A 22,460-nucleotide genomic window follows, 5' to 3' on the forward strand; every position below is an offset into this window, starting at 1 on the left:
TTTCATATTTTCTTTTTTTTTTTATGAAAGACATGACTTGAAAAATGCAAAAAGGGCCAAAAAAGTGTCACCTATGATCCCACTGCCCCGAGATAACATTCTAATTCTCAGTGTTTATCTTTGCAGCCTTTTTCTGTGTGCATGTATGTGCAACACGATGGCGACCTTACTATGCAAACAGTCTGATAACCTTTTTCTCTTAATGCTATCTCATAAACATTTCCTTATAATTTGTAATGACATGATTATTTTGTCCCAAGGACAAAATGCATTTCTGTTATGAAACCGCTTATGGAAATATACTTATTCTGCTATTGAAAATGATAGTAGTTCATTATAATTGTGCATACAGAACTCGGCCTTTTAGGCTGTAGCCAGAAGCCGTCACAGTCACATCTTTGGAGCTCTCCCTAAGTAATCTAGTAAATTGCTGAAAATTCACGCCAAACTCTTCAATTAAACTGTATGGATTTTGGTAATGAAAGGACTTTTTCACTTTATTGTACTATATTACCGGATATTTGATGAGCATGTCTTTTAAAAGGACAAAACCATCCTGATGCTTTGAGTTTTAAAACCCTAATCATCATAATTTTCTCTTCTGAGGTACTAGTCAACAGGATTTTAATCTATGTTTTGCCTTGCTAATAAATACCTTATATTTTCAGGCTATGCCCACCCTAATAGAATTAATGAAAGACCCCAGCGTAGTTGTTCGAGATACAACTGCGTGGACTGTGGGCAGAATCTGTGAACTGCTCCCTGAGGCAGCCATCAATGATGTCTACTTGACCCCCCTGTTGCAGTGTCTGATTGAAGGCCTCAGTGCTGAACCCAGAGTGGCTTCAAATGTGTGCTGGGTAAGGGATTTTCTTCCTGGTAAGATAAGGACTTTGGCTGAACCATTGGCAAGGAAGTTTGAAGTGTGGGAGAGAAATGGGTCTGCCTCGCTGGAAGGCTTTTTCTGAATAGCATCTCCTTTCTAATTCCTTCAATTAAAGTGTGGAGATGTCAACTACAAGAGCCAGTAGGAGCTGTTGACTCATGGTGACTGGTTCCTGAACCATTTAGAACAGTCATGCTAACCCAGTGGGAAAACTATCTGGGCTGTTTTCTTTCTTCAGTTGCTTGGGGACAAGAAATTTTGATTAAAGTAGGGAGTTGTGGGCTACACAAAGTACAATTGCTGGGAACAGGGCAAGAAGAAAGGAAGGTAGGCGGTCTAAGTGTTGAGTCAGGATAGGCTGAATGTAGTTGATTAGGGACATTTGGGGCTATAGGGGAGGAAATTCAAATAAGGGAGTGGAGGCTGAAAGGCTTATTTTTGACTAGAAATTGAAGTAGCAGGCATTTGTGGTAAGTGCAAGTTCTTTGGTGCTTAGTTTTGGGCAGGACAAATTAAATATAAATAAACATTTAATTTAAGGTTATTCTATAGAACATTGTTTTGAGATGACCTTGACAGAGAAAGTTGAGGCTTCACTAGTGTTGATTTATTCTAAGATCAGTTGGAGAAGGATGCGACCTAAGATATCTTAAAGAAAAATGAAGTAATCTTGGGATGGGGTTCTTTTCAAGACTAGTATTAACTCTCTCTGGTTTTAAGGCTTTCTCCAGTCTGGCTGAAGCTGCTTATGAAGCTGCAGATGTTGCTGATGATCAGGAAGAGCCAGCCACCTATTGCTTGTCGTCTTCTTTTGAGCTCATAGTTCAGAAGCTCCTGGAGACCACAGACAGGTAACTTACTACGTGTCTGTGCGTTTAGCTCCTGTCTTCTGGGGGGGCTTTCTCACCTAATCAGAGAAGCATTGCATGCAATAGGAGGAATTAAAAGAATCCTATGGTCAATTATTTGTTTAAATAAGAGAAAGAAATGTAGATTAGAATTGTTTGACTTTATGGTAGCACAGTAACTAAAACGTCGACCTTGAACACTGAGGTCGCCAGTCCAAAACCCTGTGCTTTGCCTGATCAAGGCACACACAACAAGCAATCAATGAACAACTGAAGTGAAGCAACTATGAATTGATAGTTCTTGCTACCCTTCTCCTCTTTAAAAATCAATAAATAAGACATGCTTTTTTTTTTTAAAGGAATTGTTTGGCTTACAGTTAAAGTCGGAAAATAGTCTCATTTATGTACTTAAAAAGAGTATTTGCTCTAGAGAGGTCCCTTCATTTTTCCGTGCCTACAGTTAACTACTGATTATGGTGTCAGAAATATATATTAGTTTTTGTTATGAATTCAATTGCTACATAAGATCATTAATTGCTATTTATGATAATTGGATGAAGAACTTGCCATTAAATGCAGTTTTGTAAATGAGCTTTGAAGTTTAGTTTTAAGGGGTTATAAGTTGAGGACAACCTTGAATTTTGGTTTTGTGTGAGCTGTACTTACTATAAAGCCGTGCTTAAAAGAAATTAATTGCCTGACTGATGGCTCAGTGGATAGAGCTCAACCTGGGATGCTGAGGTCCCAGGTTTGAACCCCAACCTTGCCAGCTGGAGCGTGGGGTCATCAACTGGATCCCATAGTCACTGGCTTGAGCTCCCAGGTCACTGAGCAAGTGGTCGCTGGCTCAGCTTGAGTACCCTGGTGAAGGCACATATGAGAAGCAGTCAGTGAACAACTAAAGTGACACAACTACAAGTTGATGCTTCTCCTCTCTCCGTTCCTGTCTCTCTCCCTTCCTGTCTCCGTCTCTCATACACGCAGAATAAGAAACCATGAAAGAAGAGGGTTGTGTATAAATTCTCTCAGGTTGACCTAGTTCGTTTCCACTTCTTTGTTCAAGATTATATATGAAAGCGTCTTTCACAGATGAAGAAATTTAGATGCCTTTTTTTTTAAGATTTTATTTATTCATTATAGAGAGGGGAGAGAGAGAGAGAAGGGGGAAGAGCAAGAAGCATCAACTGCCATATGTGCCTTGACCAGGCAAGCCCAGGGTTTTGAACTGGCGACCTCAGTGTTTCCAGGTTGATGCTTTATCCACTGCGCCACCACAGGTCAGGCTAGATGCCTTTTTCTTAGCTATTCAGGCAACCTCTTCAGTTGTGTACATAGACTCTTCATCATTTTAATGTAATTTTTCCCTGTAATTTTAGCCCATTTCCAAAAGGGCCATTCTAAAGTTTAACTAGCTCTGGAGACCATAATAACATAGCCATTGGCTTAAAGGTTTAAAATTTAGTTCCTGGCTCTATTGTTTTGCTAAAATTAAACCAGGTCTGCCACCATATCAGTTCCTGAATTTTTGCTTTTGGTGAGACAGTGTCTACCTTATAACAACTTCTCTGTTCTTTCTCAGTTGATACTTTTTAAGATTCTTGTTTGTTTTCTTTACAGACCTGATGGACACCAGAACAACCTGAGGAGTTCTGCGTATGAATCTCTGATGGAAATCGTGAAAAACAGTGCCAAGGATTGTTACCCTGCAGTTCAGAAAACAACTCTAGTCATCATGGAACGACTTCAACAAGTGCTTCAGATGGAGGTGAGACTTGGGCGTTGTTGGCTGGAAGGGTGCAGTATTTCTAACACAGCTTTATTTTCGAGGCTGTTCTCGCCTTTCAGTGTTTAACTGTATATTTTCTCAGAAAGATACCAGGCTAATGCAAAAAAAATGTTGTAGCTTAAAGTTAGCATTGCTTGTCACAGTTGACTCATCCATGTGTTACAGTTTATTTACTTTCCTACATTAGCGTCAGGAATGCTTATTTAATAGTCCTGGCAAACTCAGCAATAATGGAAGTATTGAAGGAGTTTAGAGCACCTTTAAAAGGTGTTTATTCAGAACATGATGATCTTGTTTTTTTTCTTGTAGTCACATATCCAGAGCACATCGGATAGGATCCAGTTTAATGACCTTCAGTCTTTACTCTGTGCAACTCTTCAGGTATGATGGTGCCATATCACTTAATAGCTCCTGGGGAGAGACTCAGGTCCCAGGGTGCAAGTTTATGCACATGCAGAACTCTGAAGTAGTATAGATGGTGCTCATCAGCAGCTCTTCTCAAAAGGCTTTGGGTTGTGATTGATTGGGGAATCGGGTTTTTTTTTTTGTTTTTTTTTTTTCCTGTGTCCATAAAGATGAGGTTTGTCTTGCACAGTGTAGGGGAGGAAACTATTCGGCTTGTAATGGTCCTTCCTGCCATATAGTGTTTTGCTTGTGTGATCTTTCATAAGAGTTTATTTGAGTCAAACAGGATACACCTGGAAGCAAGATCTCAACAGACTGATTAAGAATGCTTCTTTTCCAACTGTTTTGTGTTGGGGCAACTTTGGTTTTCATTGAACTGTCCAAGTGTAGCTGTCAGGTTCTGTTCCAAGCTGTAGTATATACACCCAGCTAAAAATAAAGCCTTGAGTTTCTGCCATCATCTTTTGAAGCAATGGTTGCTTAATAAAGTTCCTGATAAAGTTTTTAACTTACATCATTTATAGTACTTAGTGTTCACAGTAGACTTTTTCTGAGAGACCAGGATCATTAAAGTAAAATGTCACTGCTCACTCAATGACTGGAGTCATTTAGTAGCTAAGGAAGATATTCCCTTTTATACCAAAGAAAACCCTGGAACTTGTGTGACACTTGGGTAGGTACTAGATTTTAGTATTGTGTATTGCTGACTAGATAATCTTACCTGTGAACTCCCCTCGTTCTTACTCTAAACTTAGTTTTTTAAAGCATGACTATTAAGAGGTATTTTCTTATTCATCAGGGAAATAAAGGAATGATTGAATAACGTTAGTTGAAACAGGGTAAAGAGGGAAGTTTGAGGAATGTGAAATTAGGAGAAGTTAGATTGGCTTTATTTTATCAAGACTGTTTCTTGACCATCTGTAAATCAGGACATAGGAAGGCTTGTGTTTTTTGTTTTATTGAGTAAAAACTCTAACTCTAACATTACATGTCCTTTAAAGCTGAAATAATAAGATTTGAATGTAGAGGCTGCTGGCAGGGGTTTGTCAGACATAGGTGAAATGCAGATGAGATGATTTTATGCACCATTGGAAGATCATCTCGTGTTTGTTTCGAACTGGTAAATAGAAGGGCTATTAGAATGTATGTTGTGAATGATTTGCACTGTTGAAACTTTTGAGCCTCAAAGGTGTATTTGACCTTTTCAAAAAAGAAAAAATTTCAAGGGACTTAATTGATTTTAAAAAGGTGTAATGTGTTCTGATTGGAGGGTTTAGAATCAACAGATCCAGAACTCCTGTTTATTTCACAGAATGTTCTCCGGAAAGTGCAACATCAAGATGCTCTGCAGATCTCTGATGTTGTCATGGCCTCCCTGTTAAGGATGTTCCAGAGCACGGCTGGGTCTGGGGGAGTTCAAGAGGATGCCCTCATGGCAGTTAGCACACTGGTGGAAGGTCAGTGAGTGAAATTGGGCAGGGAATTATCTTTACAATGCAAGAGTTACAATAGCCACGAAGAATTTTTGACCATGAAAAGTGTAGTTCTGTTTTCTCATTTACAGGCGAATGAGTTGGTTCAGAGTTGAATTGAATGTAAATGTAAATTTGCACATTGTGTTGCCATGCACTCTCCTGGAAGTAAATGGGGAGCCAGTTTGCAACTCCGTTTGGCAGACTTTTGGGGGAGAAACTTACCTACCTGTCTTTATCAGCATTCTTTTTTCCTGAAAGTCTACTTGATTTATTGAGGTCAGGCTCCTGTCAAGGATGAGGAAAGCAAAAGTTTCCTTTTTCTTTCCTGGCCATTGGTACCTTCTGGTTTGGGTTGTAATGCTTTGGACTCAGGTTGACACGTTATAGTTCTTGGTATGGGCTGGAATGAAACATTGAGCGAGTCCTAGGAATTTCTGGTTGTTACATGTCTGCCATTGCAGAATTGCTTTGGGGAAGCCATGTCTGACTTAAGACTCTTTGAAGGGTCATTAAAAGCACCTAGAATGTTTCAGAGAGAGGCCTGAAGGTATACTACTAAGGCCGTTACCTGAGAAACACTCCCCAGAGGGACCAGACTGATTTCTAGCTTAAAGAACATTGTCGAACTGATGTGGCATGATGTGACCACCCTGATTGAGCAAGCAGTTTGTTTTGGCTCCTGGAGTGGCTTATTTGGATATGCAATCCAGCCTGTTTTTCCTGACTGGCTTAAGTAAGTTCTTGATAGAACTGCCTAGGGAACCCAGTTTTTAGTTGGCTTCCGAAAAGGACACGGGAAGAGGTAGACAGGAGGTGGTATTGCTAGCTCAGCCAATTCAAATTAACCTTGACATTCCTTGAGGGCCATGCCATGTGGCTGTTTGAGCCAGAGTGAAACTCTACGCTGTGGAGATGCGACATTATCTCCAGGGCCTAAGAGTTAGGCCCTTCCAGCAGTTGTGAATTTGTTTTGTCTGAGGCAGCCTTAGTGTCTTCATAATAGAATCAGTAATTAATTCACATTCTACCCAACCTGTTGAGTAGGGTGAACATATTTTGGGAAAACTAGGATGGTTATTTTTGCTCACTGCTGTGATATCCTATGGTGGTAATAGTTTATTTCTTTTCAGTGTTGGGTGGTGAATTCCTAAAGTACATGGAGGCCTTTAAACCCTTCCTGGGTATTGGATTGAAAAATTATGCTGAGTACCAGGTAGGTTATGCGTTTCAAAATATAGTTGACCTTTGAACTATGTGGGGTCCACTTATATATGGATTTTTTCCAACAAATAAATACTTTGGAAAAGTTTTTGGAGATTTGCAACCGTTTGAAAAAGCTCGCAGACATGGACAACATAGCCTAGAAATAGTAAAAAATTGAGAAAAAATTAGGTATGTTATGAATGCATAAAATAGATATAGATACTGCCTGACCAGGCAGTGGTGCAGTGGATAGAGCTTTGGACTGGAACGCAGAGGACCCAGGTTCGGAACCCCGAGGTCGCCGGCTTAAGCAAGGGGTCACTTATTCTGCTGCAGCTCCCCTGGTCAAGGCACATACGAGAAAGCAATCATTGAATAACTAAGGAGCCGAAACAGACAATTGGTGCTTCTTATCTTTCTCCCTTCCTGTCTGTCTATCCCTATCTGTCTCTCTGACTCTGTCTCTGTCAAGAAAAAAAGATAGATACTAATTTATCATTTACTACCATAAAATTATGCAAATCTATTATAAAAACTTAGTTTATCAAAATGTATACACAAAGACAGATCATGGTGCCGTTAAGAGAAATGTAAACATTTTTTTTAAATTTTATTAATATTTTTAAAATTTATATTTATTGTTAGAGAGAGAGGGACAAGACAGGAAGGGAGAGAGATGAGAAGCATCAACTGGTAGTTGCCACACCTTAGTTGTTTATTGCTTTCTCATATGTGCCTTGCCGGGAGAGGGATGGCTTCAAGTGAGCCAGTGACCTTGGGCTTCAAGCCAGCGACTATGGGGTCATGTTTATGATCCCATGCTCAAGCCGGCAACCTTGGGGTTTTGAACCTCAGTCCTTAGCATTCCAAGTCAACACTCAATCCACTGCACCACTGCCTGATCAGGTTGTTCATCAATTTTAGAAAGAGAGAGACATCAGTCTGTTGTTCTGCCCATGTACGCATTCATTGTGATTCGTGTATGTGCCTCAACCAGGGTTCGAACCCACAACCGTGGCATATTGAGATGATGCTCCCTGGCCAGGGAAGAGGCAGTATTAAATCATGATTGTATGAAATTAACTGAAGCACACATTGTATTATAATAATTTTATAGCCACCCCTTGTTGCCATTACAGTGTGCTCCAGTGTTACAGAGTTATACATGGATTTTCAACTGCACAGGTGTTGGCACCCCAACCTCCACATCATTCCAGGATCAATTTTAATGTATATATATTCTCATATATACCTGATAGTCATTGTTTTGGGGATTTTTAAAAAAATTTATATTTTTTACAGAGACAGAGAGTGAGTTAGAGAGAGGGATAGACAGGGACAGACAGACAGGAACGGAGAGGATGAGAAGCATCAATCATTAGTTTTTCATTGCGCATTGCAACACCTTAGTTGTTCATTGACTGCTTTCTCATATGTGCCTTGACCACGGGCCTTCAGCAGACTGAGTAACCCCTTGCTGGAGCCAGTGACCTTGGGTGCAAGCTGGTGGGCTTTTGCTCAAACCAGATGAGCCCGCGCTCAAGCTGGCGACCTTGGGGTCTCGAACCTGGGTCCTCTGCATCCCAGTCCCACGCTCTATCCACTGTGCCACCGCCTGGTCAGGCGAAAGTCATTGTTATACAAACTTGTTTTTCTTTAGTGCAGGTAGTTTTCCTGTATATCTACCCAAGTGTTGGAGCTGTGTTATTCATTGTTCTGAGTGTCTGAACTAAAAGTAGTCCGTGAGAAGCAGAGTATTAGATATACCAAAACAGAGTAGCACCCTAATGAAGGCTGCTTTTTTTTTAACCACCTGCCTTAGCCACCACCATCTCTGATGAAGAGTGTCTTTTCTTAATGATATCTCTAATAATCTTAGTTCTCTTCATTTGTTGAAGTGAACAAACCTCAGAAGGGACACTTCTTTTTTTTCTTTGATTCTAGGTTCAAGTGAGAAAGGACCAGCAGCTAGATAAACATGATGTCTTTTCTATTTGCGAGCTTACTTCCTTGCTTCTTTGCAGGTTTGCTTGGCAGCTGTGGGCTTAGTGGGAGACTTATGCCGCGCCCTACAGTCCAACATCTTACCTTTCTGTGATGAGGTGATGCAGCTCCTACTGGAGAATTTGGGGGTGAGCACCTACACACACGATCTAATTTAACAGTGTCTGAAGAATTCTATGTTTGGAAAGATGATTAAACATCAAAATTTGTGACAGGGAGCTTTAATTTCCCAGAAAGTTGGCTATGGGCTTATGAAGAAAGGAATTATTTGTTTTCACAAGACGATTCTAAAATATGATTATAAAGTTAAAGGAATGCATGCTCAATGTGTGGCACTTGGGGAGGAAAACCAGTAAAATGCCAAGGAAAAGAAAATACATAATCTCTATCCAGAGATAACCACTGTTGATTTGTGTGTATATCCTTAAGGTCTATACCCAGCATATTAATAGTTGCTTTTATTTGTTTTATAAGATTTTTATTTATTGATTTTAGAGAGAGAAAGAGGGGGCAGGGGGTAGAAGAGGGAAGCATCACTCGTAGCAGTTGCTTCTCGTATGTGCCTTGTCCAGGCAAGCCCAGGGTTTCGAAACGGCAGCCTCAGCGTTCCAAGTCAACACTTTATCCACTGCGCCATTTTAGGTCAGGCAGTAGTTGCTTATTACTTTTCTTAAAAAGTTTGAGTCTTTGGACAGAACAAATTGTGACTTTTAATAATTTGCTTTTCCTGGTTTTTTTTCCTTGTCAGAATGAGAATGTCCACAGGTCTGTGAAGCCACAGATTCTGTCAGTGTTTGGTGATATTGCCCTTGCTATTGGTGGAGAGTTTAAAAAATACCTAGAGGTTGTATTGAATACTCTTCAGCAGGCTTCCCAAGCCCAGGTGGACAAGGTAAACATACAGCTATCTTTCAGTCCAGCCCTGATGGAGGAGAGAACTGTGACAAACGTACAACTAAAAACAATCAGTGTGATGGAGATTGTTTTCTTTGTCTTTTACAGTCAGACTATGACATGGTGGATTATCTGAATGAGCTAAGGGAAAGCTGCTTGGAAGCCTATACCGGAATTGTCCAGGGATTAAAGGGAGACCAGGAGAACGTACACCGTTGAGTATCCAATCAAACTTAGTCCAGTGTGCCCTTAGCCAAGTGGGCTGCCTTTCATTCTGAATCTTACTTGTAAACTAGTGCCTGTTGCTTAAAGGAAGAGGAGAAAGAGGAACAGTGCCCTAATGAAGAAAGTGGCTTTGGGGGAGGGTATTGACTCTTACTATCTATGCTCCCCCACCCTTCCTTTGCTACTTTTTCTCAGTGTTCTTGAGCACTGCAGGGGATAGAATGCACAGCATGCTGTTGATGCTGGTTGCATCTGCACCAGCTGTGAGTGGCAGTTGTTGATTGACACCCCTTCTTGTGCAACTGAATGAGCCATTGGGGGATCAGATTTCCTTTTACCACCTGATGTTTTTATTATTGATCGAGGGCAATGTTTGCCTTTACCCCTTTGATATCACAGACTTAGAATAAAGGTTCCATTTGTTCTTTTTGTTTTATATCTATTATATCAGCTTAAAAGAAGAGAAGTATCTACCTCTTTTGTTGACTTGAGGAATGACAACTTAACCTGAGAAAGAATAATTTTGTGTAGTTATATACAACTAGTTCTCCAGCCTGCCACCTGACTGATGGGGTTCAAGTATTTGGAAATTTTGAAATGGGGTGTAGTCCTGCCAGAGGCGGGACAAGTTCATCAGACCTTCTTTCTTTTATAGCGGATGTGATGCTCGTACAGCCCAGAGTAGAATTTATTCTGTCTTTCATTGACCACATTGCTGGAGATGAGGATCACACAGACGGAGTAGTAGCTTGTGCTGCTGGACTGATAGGGTAGGTTAAACCCTGCTTCCAATAGTTGAGTAGAACTGGTGGAAAGAAAGAGAGAGGACTTGTAAACATTTTTGAGAGTAGACTGGATGGTAATTTCCCACTTCTTTGGTACAGAGATTTCTTTAATAGAATCCATGGTGTTCTGTTTTGAGTTTTCACAAATGATCATTCATTCAAGACATTAGCTCTAGCCACATTCCAGGTCCTCCAGATTTCTAATGTCTCCCCACTAAACTCTTTATGAAATGAATTCTAATGTATAGAAGCAGCATCAGATCTATGTTCATCTCACATTCTAATGTTTGTCAACAAATTGCTTAGCCTCTGTTGAGGGTTTCTGAGGCATAATTTGAAGAAAGAATATTGATCTTGAGGAGCTCAAAGACTTGGGTTCTAGTTCTGATTTTACCATGAATTAGCTATGGAATGATGTGGGTAAGCCCTTCTGCCTCTCAGTTTTTATTTATTTATTTTTAGAGAGAGAGAAATACTGATTAGTTGTTCCACCTATTTATATATTCATTGGTTGATTCTAGTATGTGCCCTGATTCGGGATCGAACCTGCAACCTTGGCGTGTCAGGTGACACATTAACCACCTGAGCTACCAGTCCAGGGCTCATTCTACCTCTTTAGATCTCTTTTTTTTTTTTTTCCATCTGTTGAAGGCAGGTATTAGACTTATTTATAAGATTTCGTTCAGTTTGAAAAATCAGGTGACAGCATGACCTGTGGTGGTGCAATGGATAGAGCATTGACCTGGAATGCTGAGGTTGCCGGTTCGAAACCCCAGGCTTGTCCAGTCAAGGTACATATGAGGAACAATCAGTGACCAACTAAAGTGAAGCAACTACAAGTTGATGCTTCTCACTCTCTCCCTCCTCCACTCCCCCACCCCTTCCTCTCCCTCCTCTCTCAAAATGAATAAAATCTTTAAAAAGTCGACAGAAGAAACCCATAGCTAGCTTAGCACTGGTTTGAAAGGCTTAATACCTAATTTTAGTGTCAGGCCAGGAGCTCATTTTCAGGTGTGCTTGTTTTGCACAGGGACTTATGTACAGCATTTGGGAAGGATGTACTGAAATTAGTAGAAGCTAGGCCAATGATCCATGAACTGTTAACTGAAGGACGGAGATCGAAGACTAACAAAGCAAAAACTCTTGCTACATGGGCAACAAAAGAACTGAGGAAACTGAAGAATCAAGCTTGGTAAGAGCTTGTCTTTACTGCCCTCTTTCTACTTTCTTGGGGAAGAGGAGCGTTTTATTTAGATTGTTCTGACAAGACTGCCTTTGATTTGGTATTTTGTTATGTGCTCTTTCTTATATAAGTGCTTCTAAGCCAGGCCTTTATAAGCCTTGTAATAGTGCAAGAGTGAGAAAACCTCAGTTTTTCCTTGAGCCAAATACTTGATTCCTCGTGGTGATAGCACAGAACTTTCATAGCTAGAATTCACTGAAGTTCCCCATAGTCACCAATAATGGCATTTCCCATAATTCTCTTTTCTAAATCTTCATTCCTGGCCCTATACCCTTTTCTTTCTTGACTGTGGTGCTTTTAGACTTTGCTTAGCTCTACAGATCTCCAAAGTCAGGGTTTTCTGATGCTTGCTTGGCAATGCAGGTTTAATTTATTTTTTTCTCATTCAGTTACCATATTTCACAGATCTCAGTAAAATTGGCCATTTTGAGTTTTATCTTTTTACTTTGCCTCCCACCCTCTGATGTAGGTGCTGATGAGAGCAGGTAGCTGGCCGATAGCCCTGGTCGGCAAACTGCGGCTCTTTGGCCCCTGAGTGTGGCTCTTCCACAAAATACCACGCGCAGGCCCTACCTCAATAAGGAATGTACCTACCTAGATAGTTTAAGTTTAAAAAATTTGGCTCTCAAAAGAAATTTCAATCGTTGTACTGTTGATATTTGGCTCTGTTGACTAATGAGTTTGCCAACCACTGGGCTAGAGGATTGAAGAAAAATAGTCCCTGAAAAGTTGACATTTCATTTAGACCTCTGAGCACGTAATTGTAGGGATCAGAGAAGTGTTTGGTTCTATGGCTGTATGTGATCTCAAAGGTTGACCTCTTTTTTTCTTTCCATTTTTAGATCTGTTACCATTGGGATGATAACCTGAGACCCCCACTGGAAATCTCCAATCTTTTGAAAAACCTGGAAGTGAGGAGTGTGCACGGATGCTGAATGTTTGGGAATGAGAGGATGAGTGAGTGAGGCTTGAAAACACACCACATTGAAAATCCTGCCACAGCAGCAGCCGCAGCCGCCAACAGCAGCGCTGTTAGTGGGCTAAGTAAGCACTGACTTCGTAGAAAACCATAACATCGGCCATCTTGGAAGAGAGTAAAAGCGGTGGATTTACTTGCCTAAAAAAAGAAAGCTATCTCTTCCTAGGACAGGCTAGAACTAGCTTTTCTGTCTTTTGGCTGGTGTTGAGTGGAATGACTAGTTTGGAGGAGGAGGGGACTGGGTTCAGCTGTGGTGCTTTGTTGTAAAAGGCAGCCTGGCCTTTGCTACTGATAAGAAGGAGCCTGAGTCTCGAGCCCACCTTTGGTGTACCTTTGCCACACGGTACTGTACGCGTGCCGGCTAAAAGGAGGGTGAGGGATTCCGTACAGTCTGAGAATGAGTGTGTGTGAGTGAGGCGGTATCCACATTCTCAACTTCGAGTCATTGCAGTTTCTTTTTCCCAGAAAAAAAAGGGGTTAGACATTGCATTTCATAAAACTAACTGAAGTTCTGTCTACTGATGCAGCACAAGAGATGTAAAAAAAGGGGGGGAAGACGCTCTTTAGGTTTTGGGGTTTTTTTTGTTTTTTAATTAACTTCTAGGGAAAACACTGACGAATGTTCAGAGCTCCCATCCTGATCTTTTCATCAAGGCGCCTTTCCTAATAATATGGTTCAACTGTGAATGTAGAATTGGGGGGAGGGGGGAAGAAAACTTTGGAGTTAGAGGATATAGAAAAAATAAAAATGCAATTGTTACAAATAAAGAATACAGACTTCAAAAACGAAAGAAAACCACAGCCCAAACAAACCAAATTTAAATGATCAGATTGGCAGCACAAACGTTCTCTTCTGACATGTATCAAGGCAGTCTGAACGCCCCAGAAAATTGTGCCAAAGAGTTTAGAAAACAAATATACAATAAAGTAAACACACATACAGCAAACTTCAGGTAACTATTTTGGATTGCAAACAGGGATAAATTTAATGTTCAAACAATCTGATAAAATAACCATTTGGAAACTGCTTGGCCTTCTGTTCTCTTATTTGACTGCAATACGGTATTGGTCTCTTGCTGCACTTCAAAACCAATTAACCAACAACAAAAAAAACCAAGAATATATATATAAATATATATATAGAGAGAGACTAGAACTCTTGTGATGAAGTGGCACTTGAAAAAGGTTATATTTTTCCACTGAAGTTGAAGATTAATAAAATGGTGTCAAACATTCCCCTGGTCACACGCTTTAATATTTTTTTAAAAGTGTGATGTGCTGTGATAACCATAAATCAGACTTAATTTTCCCTTTTACACAGGGAACAGGGCACCCTGAATTTGGGTTTTAGCCTCTCAGCAATAAGGGATGTTGGTGAGCTTTGATCCTCTTGGTTTTGCAGTTATTAGGAATTTTTGCTGGCATTCTGAATATGCTGCTTTCAAAAACACCAAGGAAGATTTGTAATGCTTCCTAGTATTTGGAGGATTAAGAAACAAGACCTTAAATTCCCACTTTCATTTTCATTCTAGCAAAAGAAGGGGCTTTCGTATTTCTCTGCCATTTTTCCTCCCTGTCCAAGCCTTCCATTCTAAGTGGGTTTGGCTCAGTTTCGCCCATCCATATGGCAGCATCGCTAATAGCTCTTGTACAGGGTATCAGATATTGTGCCTTTTGGTGCCAGGTTCAAAGTCAAGTGCCGATCTATGAACCAGTGTACAAAAAAAATCCAGGTGTTTGAAGAAAAGACGCTCCATTGTGTATAGAGTACACCAGCTTATAAGCCCTACTAAGAAGAGACCTGGCCTTCTAATGCCTTGTTTAATTTTAGTTGTTCCTTGAGGGAGAGGAGGATCTACTAACCATTCTTGGTAGATAGGGTTTGGGTCAGGGCTTAGGGAAGGGGCAGGAATGTTGGGGAGAAAAAAATGATCATTCCTCAGTGCTACCCATTTCTGTCCTGTGTGGGTTGCTTAGCTAGACAGCAGGAGAATAAAGTACACCAAGAACCATAGTGAAACAAAACCTTCCATGTGTTTTGTCATGTTTTGTTCCAGGGAAGCAGTTGACAAAGTGCTGTTATTAATGCTTTCTCCCAGATCCATTCAGTAATGGAGAGGAGGAAAATGGGCTGGTTGGATTGTGGTTTTGGTGCCTCACAGTTATTCTGCACTGGTTATGCATTTAATCTTTTCTAGTTACCTTTGGCTAGTGGGTTTTCCATAGTCTGGGTATTTGTCTTTAATCGATTGTACCACCTAAGGCAACTGGATGCATGATGCATTCTGTCCAATCTGTCTGGGCCTTCCCCACCCTAGTCTTGGCACATTCCTTCAAGAATGTAGTTACCGTCTGCTTGGGAAGATGTCAGTGCAAATGTGAAGAAAATGGGCATCGGACTAGGCTTTGGTTTGCCACAAGTGGCAGCTGCCTACTTCAATTACAATTACATTTGTTAATTTTGCTCTTCATTTTTCCGGTTCCCTTCAGCTCCCCTCTGTTGAAATGTTGAAATGTTGGCTGTCAAGAGGCAACTGTAATATTGCCTTAGGGACTCTGGAGAAAGGGAGGGGGATTGCTCAGTGTAGTATTTTCACTCAGAACCAAGCAATCTAGTCACTCATATTTAAGAAGTGTGTTTAGTCTGACTTTAAGAGAAATCCAAACTTCATCAGCTTTTGATAGCATCTTGGTTTTTGAAACAACTTCAATCTGTTATTGGCATTTAGAATGCCCTTGGCATGCCAGTCTGTGATGGCATTAAAGACCTGTTAAAACACTTGAGCCCAACTTTATTAACCAAAACTGATACCACCACCTTTATCTTCTAAATAAAGTCCGCTTTATTTTTATTTTCAACATTTTGCTGCTTCATTTTTGGTTCCAGATGGTGTCACGTTGGAGGTGAAGTGAATGGTTTGAAAGAAGCAGGGGAGTGTGTGGTAGAGATGTGTGTGTGAGCTGGGGAGAGGAAGGACAGACGTCTGTCTTAAAATGGACTGTACATAATGGAATGGGAAATAAATGAAAAACCTTTTCTGTGTGAGGCAGTGTGAAAGTCCTCCATGGAGGCTTCCTGTTGGGAGAGTGATTGTGAAGCTGCTGAAGATTGTCCTCTGTCTTGTGCATATTTTTCAGGTTCATGATCTGGGCTGTTCAATGGCTCGTCCAAAGGTTGGCTTTTTACTTCCTTTGCAGCATGTATTTAATTTCTACCTCCTCTTTTACCCCCAGAAGTTTGTAGAGAAACAGGAACTCTGGATTTAAGGAACTGGGTTCTTTCCTTCACCCTGCTGCTTATTAGCATAGTGACGCCTGCAGGCTACTTTTTGGAAAAAGGCACTTTCTTAGTTTATGTCGGGCAAATAAAACGAGGGCTAACCTTAGTTCTTCTACCTTATCCTCCACGTGGCCTTTTACCTTTTCTGGATGCATACCCATGTCAAGAAATTTTGATCATGCCCACCCCCAAGTGTTTATATACTTGTATACTGTACCCATATATTGTGTAATCATAAGACACAAAAGTAGAATTAAAAAGCAATTTAAGAAAAGTAAATGAAAACTAAAGTTCTAATATTTCATTTCTATACCCAATTTTAGAGATGACTGCGTTATAGAGGTTAGCTTGTCATTCTTACCAGACTGCTTTAAATCCTAGGTGATGGTAATAGACCAAAATCATTCCTCCAATAAAGTTGTACTTACAGGAAGAGGAGTTAGCAGTTCATTATCAATGGCAGGGAGGGATGCCCCCCCCCCCCGTTTTGTTTTTTTTCCTTTTCAACTTTTCCAGGCAATTCCCCATTCCTATAAACTGCCTCTCCAACAAACACTTAAAAAGAACAGAACAAGGTTACCATAGCAAGGCTTCCAACCTGAAGTAAAAATAGTAGTAAACACGGAGATAGATGTTAAATGTTTCATTATATATATACAGATATATATATATATTATATATATATATATATATATATATAGATTTTTTTTTTTTTTTTTTTTTACAGAGACAGGGATAGACAGGAATGGAGATATAAGAAACATCAATCATTAGTTTTTCGTTGTGCGTTGTGACACCTTGGTTGTTCATTGATTGCTTTCTCATATGTGCCTTGACCACGGGCCTTCAGCACACCGAGTAACCAATTGCTTGAGCCAGCGATCTTGGGTCCAAGCTGGTGAGCTTTGCTCAAGCTGGCGAGCTCGGGGTCTCGAACCTGGGTTCTCCGCATCCCAGTCCAATGCTCTATCCACTGCACCACTGCCTGGTCAGGCTCACTGTACCTTAATTCTCAACTTTTTACAGTCTTCCTGTTTACTGCTGAGGAAGAAGGGGCAGAAAGATTGACTCAGTAGACCAAGGTCACATGGAGCTCAAATTTATGCCCAGGTCTGAACAAAATCCAAGTTTTCTCACATTTGCCCTAGACCAGGGGTCCCTAAACTATGGCCCGCGGGCCACATGCGGCCCCCACCGCACTTCTGGAAGGGGCACCTGTTTCATTGGTGGTCAGTGAGAGGAGCATAGTTCTCTCACTGGTCAGTTTGTTGATTTAAATTTACTTGTTCTTTATTTTAAATATTGTATTTGTTCCCATTTTGTTTTTTTACTTAAAAATATATGTGCAGTGTGCATAGGGATTTGTTCATAGTTTTTTTTATACTCTGGCCCTCCCAACGGTCTGAGGGACAGAGAACTGGCCCCCTATGTAAAAAGTTTGGGGACCCCTGCCCTAGACAGATGCTCACAGTATCTTAGCGATATAAATGCAAGGGTTCACATCCATATTTATACTACACATCTATTTTCATGACAGGACTATCAAAGTATTTTTATTTTTTTTGTACTTTTCTGAAGCTGGAAACGGGGAGAGACAGACAGACTCCTGCATGCGCCCCCCACCGGGATCCACCCCGCACGATGCTCTACCCCTCTGGGGCTTCGCTCTGCCGAGACCAGAGCCACTCTAGCGCCTGGGGCAGAGGCCAAGGAGCCATCCCCAGCGCCCGGGGCCATCTTTGCTCCAATGGAGTCTTGGCTGCGGGGGGTGGGGGGGGTGGGGGTGGAGAAGCAAATGGGCGCTTCTCCTATGGGCGCTTCTCCTATGTGCCCTGGCCGGGAATCGAACCCAGGTCCCCCACACGCCAGGCCAACGCTCTACCGCTGAGCCAACTGGCCAGAGCCTCAAAGTATATTTTATATTTATTTTTTTGCCAGTTTTCCCAACACTAATGTAATGCAATGACCTTGACCGTCTTACTTGCCACAGTAACTTCAGACTGGAACAGCACTTGATGTATATAGTAGATTTTTTTTAAATTTTATTTTTAACATTTTTTTTTTTAGAGACACACACACACAGAGAGAGAAGGGATAGGAGCATAAAGCATCAACTCATGTGCCTTGGCCAGGCAAGCCCAGGGTTTTGAACCGGCGACCTCAGCGTTCCCAGTCGACACTTTATCCACTGCGCCACCACAGGTCAGGCAATAGATCTTCAATAAATATTTGAACTAGTGACATGTTGGTACAGTTCAGGGAGTTTCTGGAATGGCTTCACTTAGCCTCTGAAGGACAGCATCCAGAAACCTGGGAGCAGCAGGGCCTCAGAATTAGGGTTCCTAGCTCTGCTCATTTGCTGATGTCGTGAGGCTAGCCTCTTAACCTTGGGTTAATTGGGGTGATGGGAACAGCATTAGTCAATAGTTATAAGTATCCATTTTACACAATGCCAGGCTTGTAATAAGCATCCCAGGTAGAGTAATAAAAGTGATCTGCATCAACACTATAACAAAGGCATCATTTTAGTCCCATTTTACAGACAAGGAAACTAGCACTGAGGCAAAGAACCTTGCCCAGAGTCATACGGTCTAGCAAGCAGTGCTGATTCCACAGACTGCTTATCATATTGGGCTGTTGCATAGTAGAAGGAGCAGATGGACCTCTGCTCCTAAAGAGTTTAGTTTGTGGTGAAGCAGAGAGCCCCAGATGAAGCGTATTTGGAATTAAATAGCAGACTTTTTTATCTTTATTATGAGGTCCATGGTTAACTTTTTGGCATTTATCAAAGTCTTCATTCAGGGATGAATGAAGTCAACTTTACTCCCAATTGGGGTTAGCACCATCTCCCTGCACTTCTTTCTGCTCCCTTTCCCTCGGAGCTAGAAGCTTTTGAGAACCAGGGCTGGAGGCAGGGTGGATGTTGGTGCCTGGTGGCCACAGGGCTGCTCAGTTAGCTCCCCATCTGAATTACCCCAATGCCATCTGCTTATCCCAGGCAGGGCAGTGCAGTGCAGTGGGCAGGATGCCTTCGAAGCCTGAGCTGCTCCCTCCCAGGTGCTCATGGCCCTAAGTTCCTGAGCTCCCCTCAATGTGACATGTACCTTCTTTTCTATAAGGAAAGGAAAGGACATCTCAGCGTTGGCACCCTGCCTGAGCTCTGGATGCAGAGAGGCAGCCTGTCTCCATTCTGAGAGAAAGAGAATTAGGAAATGGCTCTTTATGAATAAGCTCTTAATAGCAATGAGCAATGCCTACTATTTTCTGAGCTCTGCCCTTCAAAATACTGTCTTTTGGTTATGACCTTGGGCAAATTATTCAACTTTTCTGATCTTGTTTCCTCATCTGTAAAGTAGGAATTCCAATGAAAGAAAATACATATGAAGTTCTTAGCATAGGGTCTTACACATGCATTAATTAAGATAATTGATTAAGCACTATGGAGTATGTGCCAGGCACAAAGCATTGGAGAAAGAAGCAAAATGTCCTAGGGAGTTCACATTCTAATGGACAATATACCTTGTAACTATTCAAAATTGTAATACTATGATATTTGTACTGTAACTTTTTCAAAATTGTTTGGGAAAGCAGAAATGAACATGTTGTAACACGAAGCACAGAGTTATTAAAACAATTTCCGCCTGACCAGGCGGTAGCGCAGTGGATAGAGCGTCGGACTGGGATGAAGAGAACCCAGGTTCGAGACCCCGAGGTCGCCAGCTTGAGCGCGGGCTCATCTGGTTTGAGGAAAAGCCCACCAGCTTGAACCCAAGGTCGCTGGCTCCAGCAAGGGGTTACTTGGTCTGCTGAAGGCCCGCGGTCAAGGCACGTATGAGAGAGCAATCAATGAACAACTAAGGTGTTGCAATGCGCAATGAAAAACTAACGATTGATGCTTCTCATCCTCTTCGTTCCTGTCTGTCCCTGTCTATCCCTCTCTCTGACTCTCTCTCTGTCTCTGTAAAAAAAAATAAAATAAATAAAATTAAAAAAAAAAAAAAAGCAATTTCCACCTGCCCTGGCTGAGTAGCTTGGTTGCTTGGAGCATTGTCCTGATGTGCCTAGGTTGCAAGTTCAATTCCCAGTTGGGGCATATACAGGAGTCAACCAGTGGGTGCATGAATGAGTGGAACAGCAAATTGATGTTTTTATCTCCCTCTCTAAAATCAATAAATCAATAAAATAAACAATTTCCCTCCAAACCTGGCTTATTTGATTAGAGGATGTGCATTACCTGTAGAGAATTTGGGGACTTGGTGAAGAAATAAAGGTCTTTCTACCACTGCCCAAACCCCTAATTTGATGGGAAGCCAGCAGCTGCAGTTGGGAGTCCCAGAATGTTTCTGCAGTGAACCCTAATTTTCTAAGGTCCAGAACTGAAGGACTAAGGTCCTGCATTGTCACATGTCTAATCAATTTCCCTGCCCGCCTGGTTCTATTTGAGTCATGAGTTTTATTTTGATTCAGTCTCTGTCGGCTGCTAACAAATACCACCTCCTACTCTTCAGGCAAGAACGGGACCAGAAAGACAACATCTTTCTCCAGAGCAAGAGTCCTAGAGTGGGAGACAGTCTCTCCCTGATGGTTCCCAAGGAGGAAACATGCAGGGGCGACTCGGGCCCTGCTTTTGGGTTGTCTCTATTACTAGTAACTACTAGTGGAGGCGGGTCCTCTCTTGCTGCATCTGTGAACGCCATCTAGAAATGTTTACAACTCTGGCTTGACCAGCTGTCTGCCACTTTCCCTCCTTTCCTTCTAGCACAGCTCTGACCTCACTTCCCCTTGACCATGCCCCAGGTTTTTCCTGTTTTCTAACACTATCAAGATGAGCCCTGACTTACATGGGTTATTAGAGGTAATTCAGACCAGTCTTCAGGCTTTCTCAGATAAGGAAACAAGTCAAGAGAGGGAAAGTAACGAATCCAAAGCCATACTGCTTCATTCATTCACTCAAGAACTATCCTTACCCTTTAAGATCTGGCTTAAATGTCACCTCATCAGAGAAACCTGCTCTGACTACTTTATCTAAAGCAGATCCCCCAACCCCCATTCTTTTCTGTTCTGGCCCTTTGTATCTTCTCATCCTTTATCACAACTTGTTATTGTTTCATTCTTTAATCTTTTTGTTTTTGGTCTAACTCTTCAAATAGAATATAAGTTCCATGAAGGCAAGAGGGCCATGTTTGTCTTTCAGAGATAGGCTCATCACTGTATTCTCAGAATCCAGCACATTAATAGGTGTTAACTCTGCTGAGTTAAAGTACAGTGAGCAGGTAACATCAGGGCACTTGGGGATATGAAAATAGATGGGATACAGTCCCTGCTTTCAGAACTGTCTTGTGTGAACAACAGAACCAGAAAATGGGGAATGTGATGAGATCAAGTTCAAATTGGGAGTGGGGGGGTATTTTAGGGGCACCTAAAACAGGCCTAATCTCTGTTGGGATTTTGTTACCAACTGTCGAGAACCCATGGTAAACCAGTTGGCTGTGATTCAGGCCTGTTCCCTGAGCAGCCCAGCAGCAGCAGCAGCAGGGGCTGACAGCTCATCTACTAGAGTGTGTGCTCAGACGGCACCTGGATCCTTTACCCTTTCCAGTAAGAGACGGCTTGCCAGACAGTTTCATAAGTCCAGCTGGAGCCAAGGCCATAGTCATCGAGGCCCCAGAGACAGCCCCACACCTTCTAGCCTCATTTCCAATCTTTTGCCTGGTCTTCTGCTTCAGAATAGAATGAACCTGTGCAGCATTAAAGAAGCTGACACCTGCCTAGTCTTCAGGATCAGGGAGGGGAGTGACATGTCCCAGCTGGGTAGCCTTCATATGCAGAGGGCAGATGGGTTATCCCACATGGCTCGAGAAAGCTAGTACCTCAAAGAGCAAGTGGATGACCAGCCTTTCTGTTCTGGATTATAAAAGGAACCCAGAGGAGGAGGAAGAAGGAAGGCAGTGATGATACCTTTCTTGGGAGGGAAGGAGTCCAAAGCCTCTTCTGGCTCACCCCTCAGTCCTGTCTTCTCCCTACAGTGGGGCAAGATGGCAGCAGCTGCTGCTGGTTCTCAAGGCTCACAGCCTGCAAAAAACCTTTGCTTTCATCATCTTCCCCTTCCAGATTCATCCCTCCACCCGCCAGGAGCCACAAAGGTCCTGGGCAGACTGAACCCTCCTGCCAGATAGGAGGCTTATCCCAGCTAAATGCTGAGCCTACCCAAAGCCCCAGGTCCTCAGCCTAGACGCTGCTTCCAGGATTGGCTTGTTAGGGTTTAGCCAGAGTCCTCCAGATTCCTTCAGCACCCTACCTGCCGCCAGGCTGACCAAAATGACTCATTAACACCTTGCGTGTCAGAGCAGTTTTAACTCTGATCCCCATTCTTCCCCCATGGTTGCTGGGGTTGGTAATTATCTCCAACTTCATTCATAAAGGTTAAGTAACGTGCCCAAGGTCACA

At 42.0% G+C, this 22,460-nt stretch overlaps 1 protein-coding gene across 1 annotated transcript in view; it reads left to right on the top strand.

Annotated features, from left to right (window-relative positions):
• The window catches only part of KPNB1 (karyopherin subunit beta 1), a 36,086-nt gene extending 20,494 nt beyond the window's left edge, over positions 1-15,592 (top strand). Inside the window, exons 11-22 of the mRNA XM_066263813.1 lie at positions 669-860; positions 1,607-1,737; positions 3,352-3,499; positions 3,830-3,901; positions 5,238-5,382; positions 6,531-6,613; positions 8,628-8,735; positions 9,356-9,499; positions 9,610-9,715; positions 10,382-10,496; positions 11,542-11,703; positions 12,597-15,592. Of these exons, the coding sequence (XP_066119910.1) occupies positions 669-860; positions 1,607-1,737; positions 3,352-3,499; positions 3,830-3,901; positions 5,238-5,382; positions 6,531-6,613; positions 8,628-8,735; positions 9,356-9,499; positions 9,610-9,715; positions 10,382-10,496; positions 11,542-11,703; position 12,597 (1,407 nt within the window). The 3' untranslated portion in view covers positions 12,598-15,592. The remainder of the gene's footprint in view (positions 1-668; positions 861-1,606; positions 1,738-3,351; positions 3,500-3,829; positions 3,902-5,237; positions 5,383-6,530; positions 6,614-8,627; positions 8,736-9,355; positions 9,500-9,609; positions 9,716-10,381; positions 10,497-11,541; positions 11,704-12,596) is intronic.
• The last annotated feature ends 6,868 nt before the right edge of the window (positions 15,593-22,460 follow it).

Source organism: Saccopteryx bilineata, chromosome 2, assembly GCF_036850765.1.
Source record: "Saccopteryx bilineata isolate mSacBil1 chromosome 2, mSacBil1_pri_phased_curated, whole genome shotgun sequence".
Lineage (NCBI taxonomy): Eukaryota > Metazoa > Chordata > Mammalia > Chiroptera > Emballonuridae > Saccopteryx > Saccopteryx bilineata.